The sequence below is a fragment of the Rhyacophila brunnea genome, unplaced genomic scaffold (genome assembly GCF_057557595.1).
Source record: "Rhyacophila brunnea isolate RB1 unplaced genomic scaffold, BYU_Rbru_1.0 scaffold_13, whole genome shotgun sequence".
NCBI lineage: Eukaryota > Metazoa > Arthropoda > Insecta > Trichoptera > Rhyacophilidae > Rhyacophila > Rhyacophila brunnea.
The window spans coordinates 40,295,711-40,319,317 of NW_028232785.1; the positions used below are offsets into that span (position 1 = coordinate 40,295,711).

Consider the following 23,607-nt stretch of genomic DNA (forward strand, 5'->3'; position numbering starts at 1 on the left):
TCGTATGTTTCAGAGTTATTTCAAAATTGCGTATTTTAATAAAAACAATCTTGCATTATTATATCTTGTGTAGGTATATTCAATGTTAGATATTTAATACAAAATTATTATTTTGTAACGTCATAGGCCTTAGGGACTTAGTTCACATAGTACCCAAAGTCCTGAACCAGTATCGAGGTACTTTATAGCCAATATCATCAGAGTTGGCTGAACAATTAGTACAAATGGCATGAGTTTTATATAATTTTGGTTGTTAAAAGTGAAAATTAACATACCTAAATTTATTGTATATTAGAATAAGATTTTTAGGTAAAGATGTTATATAAATCTTCTTCCACGGCGCTACATCCTGGGGTGGGATTTGGCCTCCTCCACAACCGCTCTCCACTCATTCCGGTCTCTCGCCACACTTCTCCAGTTACCGGGTCTTCCTATATGAAGCCAGTCCACATCTACGGCGTCAGCCCATCTCCTTCTTGGACAGCATCTGGGTCTCTTCCGTTGTGGTAGCCACTTCGTCATGATCCTTGGCGCTCTAACTTTTAACGCATTCTCTCCACATGTCCCGCCCATCGTAGTCTTTGGGACTTACAGTACCTTATGATTGTTTGCTGTTCAATCAGCTCTTCCAACTCGTGGTTCATTTTTATTCTGTAGTTCCCATTTATGTTATATAAATACTGTACCTAATAGCAATAAAGGCCGGTTCGGACTGGTCGACTAATTAAGTCGAGTGATAGATCAATGCTACATATTTTTTTGAAATCAATATTCCCACCGGTTTTTTTGTGAAGGACTAGTCTGACTTTGACAGCTGATGAATAAAAGGAATGTTAATTATTTATAAATAACACTGATAGTTGATATATTTTATTTGAGAATTCAATTTGAAACGAGCAAGGGCGAATCAATATGTCAAGCAATCTGGGATCTGATTTTGAAAGCTGAAGAGTGGACCACTCATTGCTTGTGCAAAAAGTTATGTTCAGGCTTTATTCATCTAAAGATTGCGCTGGTCGAAGCCATCAATTCTTACGACATGTTCAGCACGAATCAGTGAAGCCACGTCAGGGCTGTCTCGCCTCGGAGAATCAGTGTATTCATTTTCTTCAATACCGTAGAGAATATTATGTTTTAGTAATTTTAAATTAAAATGTGAGTCGAGTCAGTTGCCCTATTATCGTAAACCATTTTGTTAATTAGCATAAGCCTGAGGACTAGAGATGGGAAAACTGGTCGATTTTGAAGACTAAGTATACTTACTACCAGTATGAAAAAAATACTTAGTATATAAACTTGCTCCAAAATAGTATTTGGTATACTATATAGATCGTTTGGCGTGCGTATGCAACAAAAGTGTCATAATCAACTGAAACTAAAACCAACTCCATATTATTAGTATTTTGAAATGCGTATCGGCTCAGGGAACTCAGACTGTGTATCGGCTTCAATATAATCGCTAAAAATACGCTGAGCTCCGCTTGTCGAAAAGTTCCATTTATTATATATTTTTTTTAATTTATGAGTAGTTTTCCTGTTAGGTTACAATATTATTGTTAACAAAAATGAATAACAGTGATTTTTTTTAATTTTAAACATGTTTTCAGCGGTATATAACAAGCCTAAGCCTATGCGTCATCTCACCACTGTACTGCGACACAAAATGTATGACCTATTATTCATACATTCGAACGCAATAGACTAATAAATTAAAATATACCTATATTCAAGTGCTATTTTGTTCGAGCGCATTGAAAGTCTGCCAACTGGCTAGTGCACAGAACAGCGACTCGCGATGATTTATTCACAAGTTTTTTGGAATAAGTTTATTGGGCCACAAATACTTAGTATGGGTAGTGTTATGGATTTAATATAATTAAACACTAATAATTTATTTTATGTTTATTTATTCAATTCACAACACAAATCACACGTACAGTTATAATAATTTTCACTTACATTACTTACAAGTCAGAATACGGAGAAGTCTGGATAGACCTGGACAGTCGGAACTTAGGATTATTACTGGCCTCTGAGGTGTCGATACTTGTGAGTATCTAGCAATTTATAATGGAATGAGACAAAGGAAAGTTTTGGACGTTGCACTTATTATGCAGGGATGTATGTTTATGATAGTAAGTAATTTAGCTAGAAATTTAGTATTGTTTGTTTACATTACAATGGAAAGCACTTAGTTAGTTTAAATAATGTCGCGACGAGTAAATACGATAAGTATTGATAATTATACATCAGGGCTTCTCAATATTATACAGGGGTAACAAAGAATAATATAACAAGGAATAAAATATAGTATAAAAGGGCGTATACATAACAACTCCCTCCTAAAAGAATAAACTTATGGTTGACAATTTTGCCATGAGTTTATGTTAGATAATATTAATTAATTTTATTTATTAATCTTGCGCTTCTCCTAACAGTTGATGTGGATGGGTGAACATTTACTTCATTTGGTTGAGTTAGGTTTAAATTTGTTATTTCACTTAGTTCAACATCATCTGGAGGATTTTGATTATTGAAGCAGACATTGAATATATTATTGACAGGTCTATTGGTGTCATCGGCACCTTCTATAGATAGTATTTTAGAGCATTTCTTATTACATAAATTATACAGTTTATACAAGAGGTAAATAACAATACATATAGAGATAATATACATGAAATATTGGTATGTATTCATTTGTTGTTTGAATTTAGGTTGATCTAACAGATTGTCTATATTATCTGAGATAGAGTTTATTTTGTGTGAGATTAAGTGCAGATTTTCTAATCCTGCGTTAGCATAGTGTAATGGCTGTAAGGGAGGAAAAGGGATTGTTTTATTTATTTCTTCTTTACAACAATCATCATCTAGTATATTTATATTAGGAATAAAAGCATTATAATTAGAATATGTTTGTACAATTTCAGTGGTTAACATGACATTTTTTGTATAACCTTTACATCCAGGTTTCAACGATAGTATTCCTACATTATATAAAGTTACATCGGTTATTTTAGAGTTACAACTTAAAGTAATTGTAGATGGTTCTGAGAAGACATATACCCATTGGTTATTTGTTGATAGTTTATACCAAATGTCTAATTTTTCAAAAGTTTGTTGAACTATGCAAGATTTAGGTAATATATTGGAATTTATTAACTCTGTTTCGCAAATAGGTCTGGAATTGCTAGTATGTATTACATTCATTTGTTTACAAATAAAATTTTGATTAGATAATTCATAACAATTTTCTAGTGTTTGTAATAGAGTATATTGAATTTTTGTTGTGGAGTAAGCTAGGTATTTTTGAGATGGATGAACAGATATGAAACCATTTGGAGTGTAAACAGGTAAAGAAATTAAATGATATAAGTCATAGACATTGTTATTAGTGTATGGTATAGAAATTTTGTAGATTATGTTTTTATTGATATAATATAATTTTATATTAATAATGGTTAATAGATAGTGAATGTTTTCGATATCTAATGACACGGGGTAGCTAAAACCTTCTGGTAAAAGCGATTGAGTTTTACGTAGTTCTTCTAGTAATTGGTTTGGGGAGATAATAGATGGATGGATTTGATTTGATCTAGCAAAAAGGATAAATGATATAATGGTATTCAATTCGATTTCCAATTCGTTAATAAAACATGTTAATGAGGTATAGTGTGATAAAACTAATTCTATTGTTTTTATTTCATCTTGAGTTGATTGAATAGTATGTATGTGTTTGTTAAAATTTCGTATGTTAGCATTGAATATTTTTTCATTATCATTAAGATTAGAAATAGTTTGATTAAAATTATTGATAGTGGTTGTTATAACTTGAGTTTGATCTTTAAGCAAATGCAAGATTTCGATATCTTCTTTAGATATTTTTTTTATAGCTTCATCATAGTAACTGGCATCTTGAGAATCTAACGTTCCAAAGAGAGTTTTACTAATGCTACCAATGACGTTTATGAGTCCGCGTTTTGATCGCGTGTGGTTCTGAGAATGTCCTACCAATTGAGATATAGTATTTTCCAGTTTGATTAGAACAGGAATTTTATTTTTTAAGTATTCTAGTTTAGAAGAGCAAATATTATTTTCGGTTTTTCTAGATATGAAATGACAAATGTGAGACGTTTTGATATAGATCTGTTCAGCTAGGTTGATTTTATCATTTAAAAAGGTTATGTTGTAATGTGTGATGAGCTTCCAGCTGGAGTCGTAGAATGTAAGTTTTCCCAAATTATCGTAGAGAAGACCAGGAGATTTGTTGATATTTTGGTTGTCGTAATCTAATGCGTATGTGTTTACTGTGATGGATCTGAAACAGCATGTTTCACTCGGTTAGTATGTACCTTAATTAATTTATTTTTTATCTTAATCGTAACATTTAGAGGACCATTGACCTTTATGATTTCGTAAGGTCCTTGGAAATTAGGGGACAGTTTTTTAGATTTATTTAAATTAGAAGCATTATTCGTAAGATATATTTTATCGCCAATTTCGAATGTTCGTAGGGTTTTGTCTTTATTATGCCTAATTTGTGTTTTTTCTTTTTCTCTTATTAAATTTTTTCTTGCTATTTCATGTGATTTTGTAAGTTTGAGTTTAAGATTGTCTAAAAATGAATCGTATGTGTACTTAAATTCGGATGTTTTAATAGCTGTTGGTAACTTAGGTTGATTTCCATAAACAAGTTCAAATGGTGTAAATTTTGTAGCAGTATGTGGAGTAGTGTTGTAACTGAACATAGCAAAGGGTAACCATTCATCCCAATCAGTCTGGCTAGGAGAGATATAGTGTTTTAGATAATCAGCTAAAGTAGCATGACTGCGTTCTAAAGAACCGTTGCTTTGAGGAGTATATGCGCTTGTTTGTATTTGTTCTATTTTAAAAAGTTTGGCTACTTCCTTAAGAATATTAGAGGTAAAATCCTTTCCTTGATCTGTAAGTATTTTTTCTGGAATTCCAAATTGACAAATAAACTTTGAAGTCAATTGAGTTGCAATAGTAACGGCTTCATGATTAGGAATAGGATAACATTGAGAATATTTGGTTAAGTCATCTTGAAGAGTTAATATGTACTTATTACCATTTTCTGTTAAAGGAAGGGGACCTACTATATCTAAAGCAATACGTTCGAAAGGTTTTTGGCTAGTTGTAGTTATTTCTATCGGTTGTTTAAGATTTTGACGAGATATTTTATTTTTCTGGCAAGATTCGCATTGTTTAATGTATGTTTTAATATCTTTTTGCATATTGGTCCATTTATATTTTAGTTTTACACGATTTAAAGTTCTATGATATCCTGAATGTCCGCTAAGAGGAGAGTCATGATATTCCTTTAATATTGAGGGTATTTCATCATGCTTAGGGTTAATTATTTTGTTATTACATATCGTGATATCTATATTTACATTATGGAAAATATACTGAATAATTTTTTTTATTTTTTCCCAATTAAGATTATCTAAACCGCACCCAAGTTGTGGAAAAGAGATACATGGTTCGTTATTATTTATTAGGATAGTTTTAAGATTAGAGATTGCTTGAAAAATAGAAATATAACTTGGTTTTTCCCAAAAATTTTGTTTCGTAATCAAATGGTAAATGTTGTTTTTAGATACTATTGATTTGAGTACATCACCTATTTGAGAGTGTGTATCTAACAATTCATCGTAATTATTGATCATGGTACTAATTTCGAGAGCAAGACCTTTGGACATAGACTTATCATTAGAGATACAGTGTGCGATGGATTGCTTTTGATTAAGAATTGATTCATCTATTTCAATTAAATTAGTATTAAAAGATTCATTTTGTTTTTCAAGAAAGTCATTGTATGATTGAATACTAGTGGAGGTAGAAGGGTTATTTATTAAGATTACACCTTGATTTTCGATTCGTGATAGAGCATCAGCATTAGAGTTCAGTTTACCTGGTTTATAAATAATTTCATAGTCATACTCTTCTAATTTTAATCTCCATCTTACGAGTCTAGAACCTGGGTCTTTTACGTTAAAAAGCCAAGAAAGGGGGCGATGATCAGTAAATATTTTAAATTTTCTACCGTATAGATAAGGTCTAAAGTGTTTACATGCCCATACGATCGCTAATAGTTCTCGTTCTGTCGTGGAGTAATTAGATTCAGCTCTATTCAATGTACGAGATGCATATGCAATTGGTAAATCTTTTGCTAATGATCCTTGAGATAATACAGCACCTATAGCAAAGTTAGAAGCATCCGTTGTGAGGTTAAACGGTTGCGTGAAATCGGGATATTGAAGTATAGGTTCTGTTGTTAATTTGGTTTTTAATGATTGGAAAGCATCTTCCTGCAGCTTAGTCCAATTGAAAACTACATCCTTTTTCAACAAACATGTGAGATTTTGAGAGATTTTAGAAAAATTAGGAATGAACTTTCTATAATATCCTACCATTCCGAGGAAAGATTTGATATCTTTAGGATTCTTAGGTCTAGGGAAATTGGTAACAGAATTGATTTTTGAGGGATTTGGTTTAACTCCTTCTTCGGAAATAATATGACCTAAGTATGCGACTTCGTGACGCATAAATTCGCATTTGTCTGGCTGTAGCTTTAGGTTGTGTTGATCGAGACGCTGAAATATCTCGCGCAGTTTTCGAGAATGAGATTCGATTGAATCTGCATATATAACTATATCGTCTAAATACACAAAGCATTTAATTCCTTGTAAACCGGATAAAACATTGTTCATTAGCCTTTGGAAACAAGATGGTGCATTTTTTAAACCAAAACTCATTTTTGAAAATTGATAATGTCCTTGATTTGTGGAGAAAGCGGTTTTATCTGCGTCTTCAGGTGACATAGGGATTTGATGAAAACCGGAGGCTAAGTCAAGCGTTGTAAAATATTTTGAATGACCTAATTGATCTAAGATGTCTGAAATATTAGGTATTGGATAGCTATCATTGATAGTGACGTCATTGAGTTTTCTATAATCTATTACTACCCTCCATTTCTTTTTACCAGAGGCATCGTCCTTTTTAGGCACGACCCAAAGTGGTGAGGACCATGGTGAAGTAGAATGCTCTATTATATTTTGAGAAAGCATTTTATCTATTTGGTCTTGGACTTCAATTTTATGTACTTCTGGATACCTATATGATTTAGTGTATATTGGAACTTGAGATGTAACAGGTATCTTATGATGAGTTGAGTTGGTATGGGTTAATAGATCACCATCTAAATGAAATATATTATTATACTCGTGGCATAATGATATAATTGAATCAGCTTCCTCATTGTTCAGATGAGATAGCCGTAATTCTTTCTCAACCCGTTGATTGCGAGAGGAATCTTTACTAGATGTGTTTGTAAAAAATAGAAAACTTTCACGCTCGTCAAATGGTTCAAGAGTTATTTCGTTCGATAAAATATTAACTGACCTTTCACTATTATTAAGAATAGTTGCATAGACTTTATTTCCTGGACGTACTGTAGTAAGAGCTCGTGATAGATATACGTCTGGAAGGATTTGGACATCTGGTATTATACCATGTTTGATTTCTGGATTTTGGACAATTAATTCTATAAGGGTTTCGGATCTAGGATTAAGAGAAAAGATAGGATTAGTATTATTATTAAAAATAGGAATGATTTTGTTGTGGATGATCAACGTATTCGTTTCATAATCGATTTTCGCGTGGTTATTTAGGAAAAAATCATGACCTAATAGTCCGTCTAATGGAACATTGGTGACATCATTTGGAATCATATGGAAAGTATGCTCTAATTGCTTATATTTCAATGGAAATAACAAATTAACTATGCCAAGAGTTTTCACAGGATTTGGAGAGTTATCGATACCTTTAAGTGTGATTATTTCGGTTTCATTGACCAATTCTTCCTCATTAAGGGAATTCATCTTTACTAATGAAATATCTGCACCAGTATCAAGCAATAGCCTAAGGGATTTCCTTATTATACTATCATATGGTAATTCCACATATGCCGTAATAGGTTCTAGTGAGAATATTCTGCCTGAATGTTTCGCACGTTCCTGGAATTGGCAGGATTCCGGGAGTGCTGGGAGTTTAAATTATTTTGAGGATTATTCTGTGTATTGTGTGGAGATTGACGATTTTGAAACTGACTTCGCGGGGTTTGAGATGTTTGACCGTTATGACTGTTCTGAACGTTCGGAGAAAAGTTTCGCGAATTTTGATTTTTATTATTGAATTGGCGTTTTCTACACTCTTCTAATATGTGACCTGATTTTTTACAATATCTACAGAATTTTACATTATTTGCGTAATTACGAGGTGTGCTGTTGTCAGCTATAAATTGATTAATGTTATGTTCCCGTTTTATTTGAGAATTTCTAAAAGGATTTACGTTGGGCTGTCTAGAATGATAGTTATTGTTTCTAGAATTATTAATGTTCATTTCCTTAATGGCACTTAATACTTTTTCCTCTTCTATCGCTATATTTGTAGCTTCAACTAAAGTCTTTGGCTTAGAAAGTCTGACCGCCATTGATATTTGTGTATTTGCACCTAGAATAAATGTATTTAATGCGCTATCTTCTATTTGTTTAATTCGACCTTTCAACTCATTATCATCACTAGTTGAGAATCGCGTTGCGCCTATCAAGTTATTAGTACATGCTTCTACTCGTTGAATGAAATTAATTATAGGTTCATTATAATTTTGTTTACAATTTCTTAATTCTAATTCTAATTGTGAGGTATGTTTGTTGTCACCGTATGTAGATATTAAAAATGATTTGAATTCTGAGTATGTTTCGAATGCAAAGTTAGCAATAGTATATTTGGCTTTACCTTCTATTCTATGAATCATGTATTTTAATAATGTATTTTTTAATGGTTCGGAACATAATTCAAATGCAGAGTCGCAATCTTTTAAAAATGGATAAAGATTTTTTCTTTCTCCGTCAAAAGTTGAAATGAATTTCATGAGAGTGTCAATGGTAAGTGTAGACATTTTATGTGTGTGTTTTCACTGTGTAACGAGAGTAAGATTATGACAAAAATAATACTTATAATAATAACAGATATTATTACTTACAAACAGATTATAAGGAAAAGATTCATTGTAGATCTTGTTGAGTAGGTGATTCCGGACTTGGAGGTTTGAGCTTTCTTGGAGATTAGGAGACACAAGAGCTAGAGACACAGACACTTGGAGATTTGGAGACACGAGAGATTGAGACACAGACACTTGGAGATTTGGAGACACGAGAGATTGAGACACAGACACTTGGAGATTTGGAGACACGAGAGATTGAGACACAGACACTTGTAGATTTGGAGACTTGGAGACCTCTTGGAGATTTGCAGAGACTTGGAGACTTGAAGATTGAAGATGTAGAGATTTGGAGACTTGGAAGCTTCTTGGAGACTTGCAGTTTTATTTATAAATGAAGAAGACTTGAAAACTTGAGTAATGTGTAAGATTAATTTCCGTTCGATTCTAAATCGATGTACTTTTAAAATTTATTATTATGTATAGTTACGTGTTTTATTTTTATTTTTAATGGATTCTTGCTTGGTTTTAAAGAATAAAATTCACCGTTTAGTAATATTAATTAATACACTTCACGTTATTTAAGCTAAATCCCACGACTGACACCAAATTTTATGTTATGGATTTAATATAATTAAACACTAATAATTTATTTTATGTTTATTTATTCAATTCACAACACAAATCACACGTACAGTTATAATAATTTTCACTTACATTACTTACAAGTCAGAATACGGAGAAGTCTGGATAGACCTGGACAGTCGGAACTTAGGATTATTACTGGCCTCTGAGGTGTCGATACTTGTGAGTATCTAGCAATTTATAATGGAATGAGACAAAGGAAAGTTTTGGACGTTGCACTTATTATGCAGGGATGTATGTTTATGATAGTAAGTAATTTAGCTAGAAATTTAGTATTGTTTGTTTACATTACAATGGAAAGCACTTAGTTAGTTTAAATAATGTCGCGACGAGTAAATACGATAAGTATTGATAATTATACATCAGGGCTTCTCAATATTATACAGGGGTAACAAAGAATAATATAACAAGGAATAAAATATAGTATAAAAGGGCGTATACATAACAGTAGTTTCATCCGAAACTTGAGTACACAAACTGGGAAACTGGTGACCGTATTTCCAACTCACCTCTACTGTATGGTTCCCAAATAACGATCCACGCGGAAGTGTACAAGTTTGAATATTATAATAATATAGCCAATGTGAACATTACCGTTTGTGACATCATGCTGGTCGTGGATGAGCATCCTTCATAAGGATTGGAGCCACCCTCAATAAAGTTATCTTTTGACTGACATTCGAGAGTGTTCGGTTCTGATTTTATTTCATCTTTTGGTAAAAGCAAATTCTGAAATAGTAAATAAAATAATTAATTACAAGATAAAAAGAACTTTTTATATTCAACGTTTTTAACTTTTCTGTTGAATCATATAAACTTGACTTGACTAGCATAAACGATCAAAAAAATTGTAAGTACTTGATAGAAATACTGAAAAATGAAATATCATTTCAAATTGATTTCCAAAGTAACGCACGTATATATTAATAATTTAGTTGCTAGGACCCCCTAGCAACCAATAATGATATCTAAATAACTTTTCATACAAAACAGAATTAACTGAAAATGAATTTTAAATTCTTCTTAAAGATGGCTAAAAGTATTATAAAAATGCATTGGCATCGTGTTCTGATACATTCTAAAAGTTTCAAATGTCTAGCTAGTCGGGAAGTTAGTTTAAAAAAGATTGCAAGATTTGTACTGAATAAACAACCACCGGACAAATAAGAATACGAGCTAAGAAAAACGATGTAAAATACAGGTTAATATCAATCGTTTAATAAATATTATAGTTTAGAATTGTTCTGTTGCCTAGGAAACGAATTTATTATTTTCGGCCATTTGCAATTCATTACGTAAACAAACGATTAAACGTCAGTGACAGTCGGTACATTAAAAATAAAAACAACGAGAAACCATTATATAATTTTGTAATACAAGTTAAAGTGTATAGAAATAAACCAACGGCGTTCCAATAAGCGGTTTTTTTCTTGAGTGTGTAATTTAACAAGATAATTAAGAGCTAGTCGAAGAATCTAGGTTATCACAAGTTATGTTTTTGTTTTGTTATGCCAAAGAAGTGTAACTTCTAACGCGCGGACATAAGTACACACACCGATATAAAAACATAAAAAACAACCACGTGACGGCGTAATTGGCGCCGAATATAAATACAAAAACAGCCACGTTTCAGCATAGACGACAGATAAGACATTCTTCACGAAAATGATTCTTGTCTGTCTGCGATGGTGTCTGGCGAGTTTGATGTTGGTGGTTGTGACTGGTCCTCCGCCGTCTTTAGCTGTCAGTCGCCATTTTGGAATTCAGCTATCTTCTTAGTATTTCGGCAAAAATTATAGGACGTGTTGAAAATGTAAGTTTTTTGTTTGTCACATAAACATAACGGAGAATTCGAGAAATTCCGATGCTCTGCTTTATTTAAACACCTCTTACGACCGAAAAATGCTAATCAGCGAATTCAATTAATTCCATTTTTCAAAATTTCTGGCAGCACTGCGCTCACTGACAGATTATCAATGGACTTCAAAACTAACCTCGAAATCAAAAACTGCATTCCCGACGTCAGTTTCTGAACATTGTAGCTGGTTAATAAGCACGAAATTCTCGTCTAAAAGAGGTTTGTGTTCTTCTATGTCGATTTCAAATTCTTCCTGCTCGACTTTTATATCCATTTTTGTGTTTTATTTTTGCGAAATACTATTCTAACAACCTGCGCCATGGAACGAAGATTCGCAAATGCCTTTTTCGTTCGTTTCATTGCCAGTGTAATAAAAATTAGTTTCCATATCCATAGACAAATTTTGATACACAGCGATTCCTCTCAAATTATTATTTAATTGTGCAAAGAGCCTACTGCGCAATGAAATGACGGCGCTCCATTGGCACGCAAGTCAGACGATTTACAGTCTTCGTACTTTTTTTTCGAAATCCGAAAACGGATCCAGGTTCGTTGGATTTCAAACATGTTTGATATTTTACTCTCCGAGTTGCCTGACTTCGTCCGTCGATAACTGTGAAAATTCGATTAGACATTAAGTAATATGCAATCATTCGGACCGAAAAAAATCTGTGATTGTTTTAAACATTTTCATTGATTAATTTGTTAATTTACTCATTACAAAATGACAGAGATTTATCAATTATTTTTTTATTTGTATTTATGAAATTCATAAAAGTAAACGTAAAACTTGTGTTGTTTTCACTGCTATATTATTTTATGCAGGTCTACGTCATATAAATAACACAAAATTATAGAATTATCGGAAGACATTACGATTTTTTTGATAATCGCAACGTTTGACAGCTCGACTTTGTTATTCGTTCGTTGATCAGTAGCAGAGCATAGACAAATCAGACGATTTATTGTCCTCGGACTTTTGGCTCGCCAACGGAGCGCTGGTATATGATATGCCATCAAGTAATGCAATCAAGTGATACAAGGTCACGCGGACTTTCTCATAATTATTTTTAAAATAACTGAAAGTACACGATTTTTACATTGTCACGACTTATTACGACTATTATGTGTCTAATATTATTACTATCGACCGATGGTAGGTATGTTCGTACTTGATGGAATTTGAATTCTACTGGATTTAAGTTGTGTGCTATTCCATTGAGTAACCTGTGCCGGCAGCGTGGTGCAAGTGCACCACCTTTGGCTCATTTTTTGAAGTTACAGGTACTTCTTTAGGTGCGTTTGGAAAATCAGATCAGAGTGTATTTTTAGCGTGTGGCATGTAACACATAATTTATTTTTTCACACGAAAAACATCGCACTCGATTGGATTCGAACCACGATTGTTCGGTTATCAGCCAAACGCACTGCCTTTACGCCACAGTATGATAATGCAATCGTGACGATTATAGAGTATAATATTATAGTTTATTCCGTTGCCTAGGCAGCGAATTTATTATTATATGTACAAAGAATTGTCCCGTTGCCTCGGAAACGAATTTCTTACTGTCGGCCATTTGTAATGTACACCTTCCTTACGTAAAGAAACTATTGAATAACAAGAAACCACTATTATAATTTAATTATATAAGTTAACGTATACAGAAATTAACCAACGGTGTTCCAATAAGCGGTCCTTTTTCTTGAGTGTGTAATTCAACAATATAATTAAGAGATAATCGAAGAATCTAGGTTATCACAAGTTTTGTTTTTGTTTTGTTACGCTAAAGTGTAACTTCTAACGCGCGTACATAAGTAGGTACACACACCGATTTTTTTTTTACTGTTAGAGCAATTTTGTAGTGTTTATCTCACTTATCTGACTGACATGCCACGCCGGGCTCCCCCTGAGCCTGTGCCCCCAGTCTATAGCCCTGTCATCCCTCAACATGACCTGACATGACCTGACATTTATTTTAATTTTTAATTAAAGGGTAAAAACCTTATTTTAAAACATACTTATTCATATAATACAAAACCACAATATAGGCAAATAATTAATTATTGTAGTATAGGTACGCTAGTGGTTACAACATAGTGTTGATATAGTAAACCATTTATGGCCCGCATGCCATTATTTGCCACCGCTGTAGCACTTGTCCTGATCCAGATTTCCCTGTGATTAGTGACGGGCAAAATATCGAGAGCGTCGACAGCTTCAAAGACCTAGGGGTACACATTACGGGAGATGGTATTTTGCAGTAAGAGCTCGCTATCCGAATGGGAAAGGCTGGAGGAACATGCAACTCGATGCGGAGTATCTGGAACGCACGACTGTACTCGGTGAAAACCAAATGCCGAGTATTCAACTCTGTTTTACGGTAGCGAGTCATGGCACCTGCCAAAGGCTCAGAGCAACCGTATGCTGATATAATATGAGAACAGAATATGTTTGCGACGCATACTGGGTGTGTGGTGGTATGATCTCAGGAGTAACGAGGTGATAAGAGAACGGAGAAGAGTGAATAGGCGACGTTGGACCTGGCTCGGCCGAGTGCTGCAGATGCCTGAAGAGAACAGCAATCTGACTTGCCTGTTCTTCAAGCCAACCGGACTCCAGCGTCTTGGTAAGCCATTAATACTATCAATATACTGCCCTTCCAAGGAAGAAGGCAGTAACTCGCAAAATTTGTTAAATTGAGTTATAAATGCCATTCGTTAGGTAATTTTGAAAGCTGTATACCTATTCTGTTCACTTTAAAATCAGTAGGTATTATCACTAAAATACCGTTAAAATCCTTAGTGAAATAATGGACGTCTGCTAAAATAATACACATTTCTTAGTAAAAAGGCATTAATTGCACTTAATTATTGCAGTTACTGCTTGTTTGTATTTATTTATTATTATCACCGTTTTTATTAATTCACAGTACTAAAATTTTTCAAAAAAACATTATGTCAGTATTTTTAAAGTGTGTGAGAGTCAATTACTGCCTTAGTTGGCAGTATAGTGTATATGGCGGAGCTACGGGATGTTCATATGACCTGGAACGACTCAATCAGAATGGCTCTTGGAGGCGCTGCGCGGTGTCCATATGCTCCAGCTAACAGGCTGATATGGCCGAAGGAGAAGAAAGAAGATTATCATTTCGTTCGTAATAATAAGGTTCGTAGGGACCATCCCCACGTCATTATCATTTCAAAAATATACGTCCGATTTTATTTTTTTTAAACAAAATCTGTTAATACAAACTTCTACTCTGTGGAGGCCCATATGATTCTATTAGGATCGGTCATGGTCGATATTTTTATCATTGTTATAATATACCTAGTACTCACTTAATTAGATGATTAAATGAACTATTTAATTTATTTTATACATCTAACCCCGTTGCAATTTTACGGATATTTATTATTATACAAATAAATAAAGCAAGAATAGTAAATTATGTAATAACATAATATTAATACTATCGACTGAAGGTACTTGATGGAATTTGAATTTAAATTCTAATGGATTCAAGCTCTATACTATTCCATTTAAGTTGTTTTTTGCGACCCGGGTTTCGCCTTTCGGCATCTTCAGGCGCCGTGTATATTCACCAAAGGAGGGGAAAATCGAGGGTATTGTTATAAATAAGATAGGGTGTTTACTAATTAGGTTTTTTACTGACACTTCAACCATTCATAAGTTGTTTATTGTATTTTTTGTAACCTTTGACATGATAGGTAGGTAATGGAGTTTTTACCTACTTTATTGTATTGATTTATCATATCAGCTAGAGTAAAGAGAGTTCGTTGTCAGTGTGTGTTTACCTTTGGTGAGTGTACACGGCGCCTGAAGATGCCGAAAGGCGAAACCCGAGTCGCAAAAAAACGACTTAAATGGAATAGTACAGAGCTTGAATCCATTAGAAGTTAATAACATAATGATGATTACGCGGAATTAAAGTAATCATTAATTGAATTCGCCCTATTTCATGGTGGCACCTATGTACAAATTAAGAAAGGATTAGCGTCTATTTTTCAATGACCGGGGTTACTCAGTCCCATTCCGTCTTTGCGGTACAATTTTCGTTCTACAAAAAATGTGAATGCATTAGCGTTAGTATACACATACTGGGCATTAAATCAAATAACCCCTAGGTGAGTATAAACGCTCACTAGATGTCGTTGTTCAAAACCGATAATGGTAAGTCTATAATATTTTCGACCATGTCCGATCCTAATAAGATCATATGGGCCTCATAGGGTAGAGGTTTGTATTAACAGATTTTTTGTTTTTACGAGAAATGGATGTCAGCCACTTGCTCAATCTATTAGGTCCATACCCTGACTCGCACATAAATTGAAAAACAATATGTATTGTGTACTTGCCAGACCTAGGATTCGAACCTGAGACTCACGGCGTGATAGTCTAACGCTTAAGCCACGCGGCCACCGTGGGTGTCCGCGGTATAATAATAGTAATTATTAAATAAATTAATATGTTTAAAACTCATTACGTGCGTCCAACGCTAGACCATTACCTGGCCATTAGATATAATTAGCATGTTATTTAAATGTGGTAATTTTAGTAGATTTAAATAATAATATAATAATAATTTTAGTAGTAGTAAACCTCTACTCTGTGGAGGCCCATATGATCCGATTAGGATCGGACATGGTCGAAAATTAATTAGTAATTAACAGGTCCGCAGTGAATGCGTTTTAAGCAGGCTTGTTAGATGTCATTAAGTAAGTATAAATTCTGATAAATTACTCATTTGTTTATTAATAAAATCATATTATTATAAGAAGCTTAGTACATAATGTAGGTATAATAATGTATATTTAATAATTATTAATTGCTAAACGCCATCCTCTAGAAAGTCGTCCAGCCGCCACTGGATACGTCATGAGGTACAATTGGATCATGAATGATCAGGCTGACGAGATCTATTGATAAATATCCCATCGATCTCGTACATTACGAACTGTCTTTCATCGTCTGGAAGCCTTCTCAATTTTTTCGCTAGAATTCTACCAAATAGATCACAGTCGTCCTCCTCGATGGAACTATTTTCTAAAAGATTGTGGAGGGTTTTAAGTGCTTCCCTCATCTGTCTCTCTGCTTCTTTAAGCTCAGGAGGATTCCTGCATCGACTGAATACTTTCGGCGCAGCTGTCGGGGCAGGAGCGGCTGGTGCCATTGAAGACGTCCCGGCAGCCGACTTATTAGATTCTCGGTTGACTTTCGGGTTACTTTTTTCATATTTAATCTGAAATTAAGCAAAAATACATAAATCATTGAAAACAATATCGACCAAGTGTGATTTGAATTCATATCTTTCACAGTTCGGTTAGTGCTCTTATCCGCTAATCTCAATGATGAAGGGTGAAGGTAGGCTATTAAATCCGATATAGATAGCGAAGAATAAACTTAGTCAGTCAAAGTATCAACCTTAAGTGGTTCTAGTAAGTATATATTATTATAGTTTGGCTTAGGCAGAACTTAATTAATGTTACAGAACTCACGGACACCATTAATAAAATAATTGTTATAATTAATTCAACATAAACAAATAAGTGTAAATAAAAAATGTCAAATATTAAACATAAAGTTGCCAGAATTTGTCAGTCAATGTTTGAAATGGCGATAATACGCAATCACTGGGTCTGAAAAAAATCTGTAAAAATAAAATTGTTCAAAATATTGTTATTAATAATCAGCAAAATCTTCTTGGCTACGTATTAAAACTGTGAACTAACATGCTCCTCCCATTTAGTCGACAACAGCGCCTAGAAGCGTAGTCAAGAAGATATTGCAGAAGAGTACTTAATTACTTTGAATTTTCGAAATTCTTAAAAGAAAAGCCTGCATATTCTTTATCAAATCGCTTAATTCGCGACTTCCTATTACAATGTATTTTTGAAACAAATCTGAATTTGAAACAATTGAACAAATAATCAAATGTCACCTCGTCAACAAATTCTTTTGGAAGCAATATAAAGAGACTGTCTAGACTCCGACCTCTGACAAGTTGGTTCCGGGCGACAAAAATAATTTGCTGATAACAGTGTCGCCTCGATACATGCCATTGCATTCGATCAATATATAAAAGAGGTATTTCTACCTACTTTATCACTCAACACTCACAGCCAGTCAACGTAACCACGACCATCGGGTAACCGCTCTACCCTGGCCGATCAGTCTAGTAACTTCCTAGAAATAACATCATTGAATAGTACTTGTAACACCTTCTGTAAATATTATTTATTGTTTAGGATTAATAATTGGGGTATTGTCATGTTATTTACACATGACACCCTTTATTGATATGGCAACAAAATGGCAAAGGACAACCTGAGTACGCATGCGCAATACGATAGTTTGAAGGAGTTCGTAAACTATTTCCGGCGCTAAAAAAGCAAAGCGGCTTTTTAACATTAAGGCGGAGCGGGGATTCAGTCTTTCAGTGTTTATCGTTCGAACGAAGCAGACGTCTTGCTCAGTTCCGAGCCTCGGACCAGGGGCACATGGCTTTGATTCCCGGACGTTTTGGAGACGATGATGATGGCCATCCGAAGGACGTTCCCCCCAGGCCAGGAGATCGAAGGAAGCTCATGGTCCCGACACGTTTGAAGACAGCAGATAAGCTGAGAGCATATTTGTTATGTGGTATTTGTTATATTATTTCAACACGTTACGGTCCACCGAACTAGCATTTGATTTGTATTCTAAATTGTTTGAATATTATATTACGTTAGGCGCTCGTAATTAATTTGATTGATTTACACCTTTATACACTGTCGCCCGCTAGTAAATTTTATATATAATAATTATACATCTGTTAAAGTTCTTTACACGCGTTGTATTTAAATAACCTTTTATCACTATTGTCTCTATGCATTTCATAGAGTGACACTCAAATCCGAGATATCTATAATCCTATTTTTATGTCTTTTATAATATAGGAACATACACCAATGAGTGAAGTAACCGGACATGTAACTGAGGTTTTAGAGGTATTGTCAAACCACCCACGACCCTGCTTTCCCTAGTCTCATGCGCTGCCGCGTTCCTATCCCATCTCCACGCTCCATACTCAGGCGCACCTGCCTACATACTTCCCATCCAATTCCCTTTCTATACATCCTTTACCCACAATCCTACCTTTTTCCTAGTATGACAGTATAATTTGTAATCACGCAACCAAGCTTTCTCATTCTTGGAGTCAACCAACCCTACTTCTCCACTCGCTTACTCCTCACAATTTGTTGAATATTGTAGTAGGTATTTTGAATTATAAACAGTACCTAGGTATGTAAGTACCTGAGTCATATTAACAGACATACTCCTGGTGTCGGAGTATCCATCATAAGAGTCGGAGTCCTCTTGAACGGTTTGCGAGACACATTCTAGAGGGTCCTGTTCTGTTTTGATTTCATCCTTTGGTCGAAGCAAAATCTGAAAATATAAAAAATAAACACACCGATGAAATGAGATTATGTTCTCTCAATTCTTTTCTATATTATGGAAGTATTGACGCTAAACCAAGAGATGTCACAGAGACTTGAAGCTTTCGAGATGTGGCTGTATAGACGCATCCTCAAAATTCGTTGGACTGACCGGGTGACAAATGTTGAAGTTCTCAATCGAATGGGGAAGGATCGAGAAGTTCTACGTAGTATCAAAATCAGGAAACTACAGTACCTCGGCCACATTGTGAGAGGACAAAAATACAGCATTTCCCAACTTGTCATTCAAGGAAAGATCGATGGGAAGCGTAGCAGAGGACGGCGCCGCATTTCGTGGCTTAATAACCTCCGTGATTGGTACGAGTGCAGCTCCACTGAACTGTTTCGGGTAGCAGACGACAAAGATAAGATCGCCTTGATGGTGGCCGACTTCCGCTAGGGGATGGCACAATAAGAAGAAGAATGAAATGAGGTAGCCCGATGTGCAATAGACCAGACATGTTCAACGTCAACAAAGCTTTGATGAATACTTTTCATGAGCTACACCACAGTATACCGATAGTGAAGGGTGGAGGTAGGCTGTTAGGTAAGTCACAATACGTTTATTTCGTCTGGGTGTTTCTGTAACTGTTTCATTGCTGCTACTACACTGCCGTCACTGAGCCAAACGACATGTGAAGAATGAAAATCAATTTTGTAAGAGTCTTAATTAGCATGCGCGTTTGTAAACGAAATAAGTAACTACATATCAGTAGTAAACGGAAAAAGTGGGATGTTAAGAGCCGACATAAATATCGCACACTAAACTTTGTCAGTTATACGTATTTTTTTCATTGAATTAAGACTGATGTGTAGATAGTGTTTGTTTTTTTTTTTTTTTTTTTGAGATCGGTTGCCTGTTACTACACACCCGTTAGGCCATCCGCTCACGTGAATACTCAAAGAAGACGAGACTGAAACTCCAGTATCTAGCTAATGTATGTCAATGGCGGCTCGCTGACGGCAAGACTGGAATCTCTTAGTTTCAAAACATCCGCAACTGAAACCGAGGAGACGCGACATGCTAGTCTCCCAGTCTCACAGTTTCCAGTCATCCATTAAATAGTGTTACCAATATCAGTAGATTCGATGATTTCTTACCTAGCAAAATTGTTGGCACTGAACAAGAAATAACAAGCCAAAACGTCATTAGTTAAAGATGGGCGGACCGATTTTTAATTTAAAATATGTGGCATATGTTGAAAAATACTCCTGCATGTACAATTACAGGCTGCCAGAATATTCCCGTAAAGATTTTACGGAAAAAGCTTAGAATGAAGTTGGAATGACAATGAGTTTGACAGTTTGAGGTTATGAGATTATTAGGTTTCAGTAGAGTCGTGTACGAAGCATCAGTCACTGGTTAGTTTATGAGTTCCATCTCCTCAGATTTTAGTTTCCTTAGATATTTCAGTTCCCATTATTTCTGAATTCCCTGGTTGATACCAACATTTTCATTTTGACAGATACGAATTACACAGGACAATCGAGTTTTGACATAAAACTTTGTAAGTAGGGACCTGACTTATATACTAGATATGAATTCGGCAGTATAGGTACATATTATATCATCCAAACTTGCTAGCGTTAATTAAAACAACACGTAAGGTTTAGACAAGGAATTGAACAAACCTCGGAAGCGTTATCTGCATCTTCTACGTCCATATCTGTAAGTGGACTGCGACCCTCGAATTTAATTTCAGGACTTTGCGGCTGCACGATAACCACGAAATTGTCTTCAAGACAAGCTTTATCATCTTCCATATTATTATATTCTATATCGTATTCATTTAGCTCGATCTCTGCATCCATGACGTACGTACTTTTACATTGATAACCATAGACTAAAAATATGTGACAGTCAGTGCTGCCATTTCTATGCTGACCATAGTGTAAAGGTTTAAAATTATAGTATTTCTGATAAATATAAAGAACAGGAAGGATTTTCCTCTTGAATCTTTCATAATTATAGTATTTTTAACATATTTTGGGCGTAAAATTATAATATTTTACATTTTCCAAGAATAAAAGTACTACAGTACAGGTTTTAGCATTTCAATTCATCTTGCCATCTTTTTGTCACCATAATATTATAGTAGGTACGCGGTCAAAGAAAAATTAATATAGTAGGTACCTACGCATTATATTTTGGGTAGGTGCCCACTATTTTACAACATTTTTATTTGCTCGTATTCTTGTTTGTCCGGTGGTTGTTTATCCAGTACAAACCTTGCAATCGATTTTTAACTTACTTCCCAACTAGTTAGATATTTGAAACTTTTAGAATGCCAATGCATTCTTGTAATACTTTTAGGCATCTTTAAGTAGAATTGCAGAGTTGCCGATGTATTATTATTTATTTTCGTAATCAACCCTTACTATGTGTCGGCTGATAATGGTTCGGTTCGGGTTTTTTTAGATCCACACAGACATTTACAAATGGGAACCATTCGGGGGTGTAACAGTAGGTATGCAGAATTTCCCTCTTTTACTGAATCATAATACTTCATACCAAAATTTAATATCGTTTGGCTGAACGTAGATCTAAATTATTATAGTAAAATAATTACAAGATAAAAAGAACTTTTTATATACCTACCTGCAACGTTTTTAAATTTTGTGTTGAATCATATAAACTTGACTTGACTAGTTTAAATGTTCAAAAAAATTTGTACTTGATAGAAATAATAGTGAAATGTCATTTTGAAATTCATATTGATTTCCATAGTAACGCACGTATATATTATTAATAATTTAGTTGCCATGACCCCAGACCCCTAGCAACCAATAATGGTGGATTGGATTACGGATTTCTTCCGAAATAGTAGGTGTGTTCTTTTAACCCTTAAATGCATGGTGTATTCATATTAATACACATAATTATTATATCGCTACCCGAAAGCAACAGTGAGATGAAGTGAAAAAAATCGTTTTTGAGGTAAATATGCTAATCGATTGATGAAGGCTATAAAAGTAGATAACGCATAAAAGAAGAAAAAACATTATTTCAATTTAATATATAATTTATTATTTATAATTAATATTAACATCATGAGCATTAATTACCTATAAGAAACGACACGTGGGTCAGATGAATCGATACATATTTTAACTTGATAGTCAAAATATTACTTACAACTGAAAAACAAACGAAATCGGTGCAGGTTGTCTATCAAATGATGCTTCCGTGAAGTATCATTTTCAGGTTAAGAATTTGATTAATATTATTACAAGATAAAAAGAACTTTTTATATACAACGTTTTTAAATTTTCTGTTGAATTATTTTGCTCAATATGCTCAAACTTGTACTTGATATGAAGCAAATAAACAAACAAACAACCAAATATAAAATACTGAAATGTCATTTTGATTTCCATAGTAACGCACGTATATATTAATAATTTAGTTGTTAGGACCACCCATTTAGCAACCAATAATAGTCTTTTACTTTTTACGGATTTTTCTGAAATAACTTTCCACACGAAACAGAATTAACTGAAAATGAATTCAATTCTGCTTAAAGATGGCTAAAGTATTAAAAGAATGCATTGGCCTCGTGTTCTGATATATTCTAAAAGTTTCAAATGTATAGCTAGTCGGGAAGTTCGCTAAAAATCGATTGCAAGATTTGTACTGGACAAACAACCACCGGACAAACAAGAATACGAGCTAAGAAAACGTGATAAAATAATGTTGGAAAGAGACAAAGTGTATGGAACGTAATTATGACAACACGGATATTTAAATGTCGATAAAATCGCCGAAATGAATAGGAATATCGATTTTTAAAATGGAATATCTTATAATCGTCTTTGTTCTGGCAGAACACACTAACTGGAGAATACAAGCTTTGGGTAATTTGACTTTGAAGTTAAAATGTTTGAAATGGTCTATCATATGAGTTTAGTAAGTAATCGTAAAAAGGATGACTTTAAAATAAAGACTGTATATTTATTAAGAAGGTTTCCAGACGGTAAAGTTTGAATAAAGGAACATTTTGGTATAACTATCTTAACATGTCATTATCAGAATTAGTGTCTTCTGCCAGAACAGTGACGATATTATGTAATTAATAAAAAGATCATGCTCGATTCATATTGAAGTAAAAAACGATGTATAAATTATAAATAATAATAGTGTAATCCAAAATATTCTTACAACATTTTTATTAGGTCGTATTCTTATTTGTCCGGTGGTTGTTTATCCGGTTCAAATCTTGCAATCGATTTTTAACTAACTTCCCAACTAGCTGGACATTTGAAACTTGTTGAATATATCAGAACACGATGTCAATGCATTTTTTTAATACTTTCAGCTATCTTTAAGTAGAATTGAATTCATTTTCAGTTACAAGAAATGAAAATATAATTAATATTAAATTCTACAGGTAGTTCATCCTCAAAATCTAATTTGTCCATGGGTACGCTAACTAGCCAGTGGATCATGGCATGGTATGCCGCCAACTTATGAATCCATGGATGTTGCGATCCTTTATGTATAGTAGTTTCAGTGTAGGTGGGTTTTCTATATATTTTAAAGTTATGTTTATTATTAACCCTCTGAATAGTGAGGTCTAGA

General features: G+C 34.1%; 3 protein-coding genes across 3 annotated transcripts; all 3 read right to left on the reverse strand.

Moving 5' to 3' along the window:
• Positions 1-1,869: 1,869 nt before the first annotated feature.
• LOC147077514 (uncharacterized) lies at positions 1,870-4,158 on the reverse strand (the record flags this gene model as incomplete). Its single annotated transcript, XM_085941108.1, has 1 exon — positions 1,870-4,158. A coding segment is annotated over one exon (1,761 nt), but the record flags the coding sequence as incomplete, so codon positions are not given.
• On the reverse strand, positions 3,890-12,503 carry LOC147077515 (uncharacterized). Its single transcript, XM_085940845.1, has 3 exons — positions 11,665-12,503; positions 10,265-10,399; positions 3,890-4,318 (listed from the first exon to the last, which is right to left on the reverse strand). The coding sequence occupies exons 1-3, from the start codon at positions 11,800-11,802 to the stop codon at positions 4,241-4,243; spliced, it is 351 nt and encodes a 116-aa protein (XP_085796971.1). The 5' UTR covers positions 11,803-12,503; the 3' UTR covers positions 3,890-4,240.
• A 3,824-nt stretch (positions 12,504-16,327) lies between these two features.
• Positions 16,328-20,852, reverse strand: LOC147077516 (uncharacterized). The gene is made up of 3 exons (XM_085941517.1): positions 20,661-20,852; positions 18,844-18,978; positions 16,328-16,789 (listed from the first exon to the last, which is right to left on the reverse strand). Exons 1-3 carry the CDS (start codon positions 20,838-20,840, stop codon positions 16,442-16,444), a joined length of 663 nt encoding a protein of 220 aa, XP_085797643.1. The 5' UTR covers positions 20,841-20,852; the 3' UTR covers positions 16,328-16,441.
• Positions 20,853-23,607: the final 2,755 nt, after the last annotated feature.

Excerpts from the sequence above, each read along its gene's own strand:
- LOC147077515 (XM_085940845.1), bottom strand. The coding sequence starts at position 11,802 with ATGGATATAAAAGTCGAGCAGGAAGAATTTGAAATCGACATAGAAGAA. Across the intron at positions 10,400-11,664 it reads ATGCAGTTTTTGATTTCGAG|AATTTGCTTTTACCAAAAGA; the intron begins GTTAGTTTTGAA and ends TTACTATTTCAG. Across the intron at positions 4,319-10,264 it reads CCAGCATGATGTCACAAACG|ATCCATCACAGTAAACACAT; the intron begins GTAATGTTCACA and ends ATGCTGTTTCAG.
- LOC147077516 (XM_085941517.1), bottom strand. The coding sequence starts at position 20,840 with ATGGATGCAGAGATCGAGCTAAATGAATACGATATAGAATATAATAAT. Across the intron at positions 18,979-20,660 it reads ATGCAGATAACGCTTCCGAG|ATTTTGCTTCGACCAAAGGA; the intron begins GTTTGTTCAATT and ends TTATATTTTCAG. Across the intron at positions 16,790-18,843 it reads TGTCTGTTAATATGACTCAG|ATTAAATATGAAAAAAGTAA; the intron begins GTACTTACATAC and ends GCTTAATTTCAG.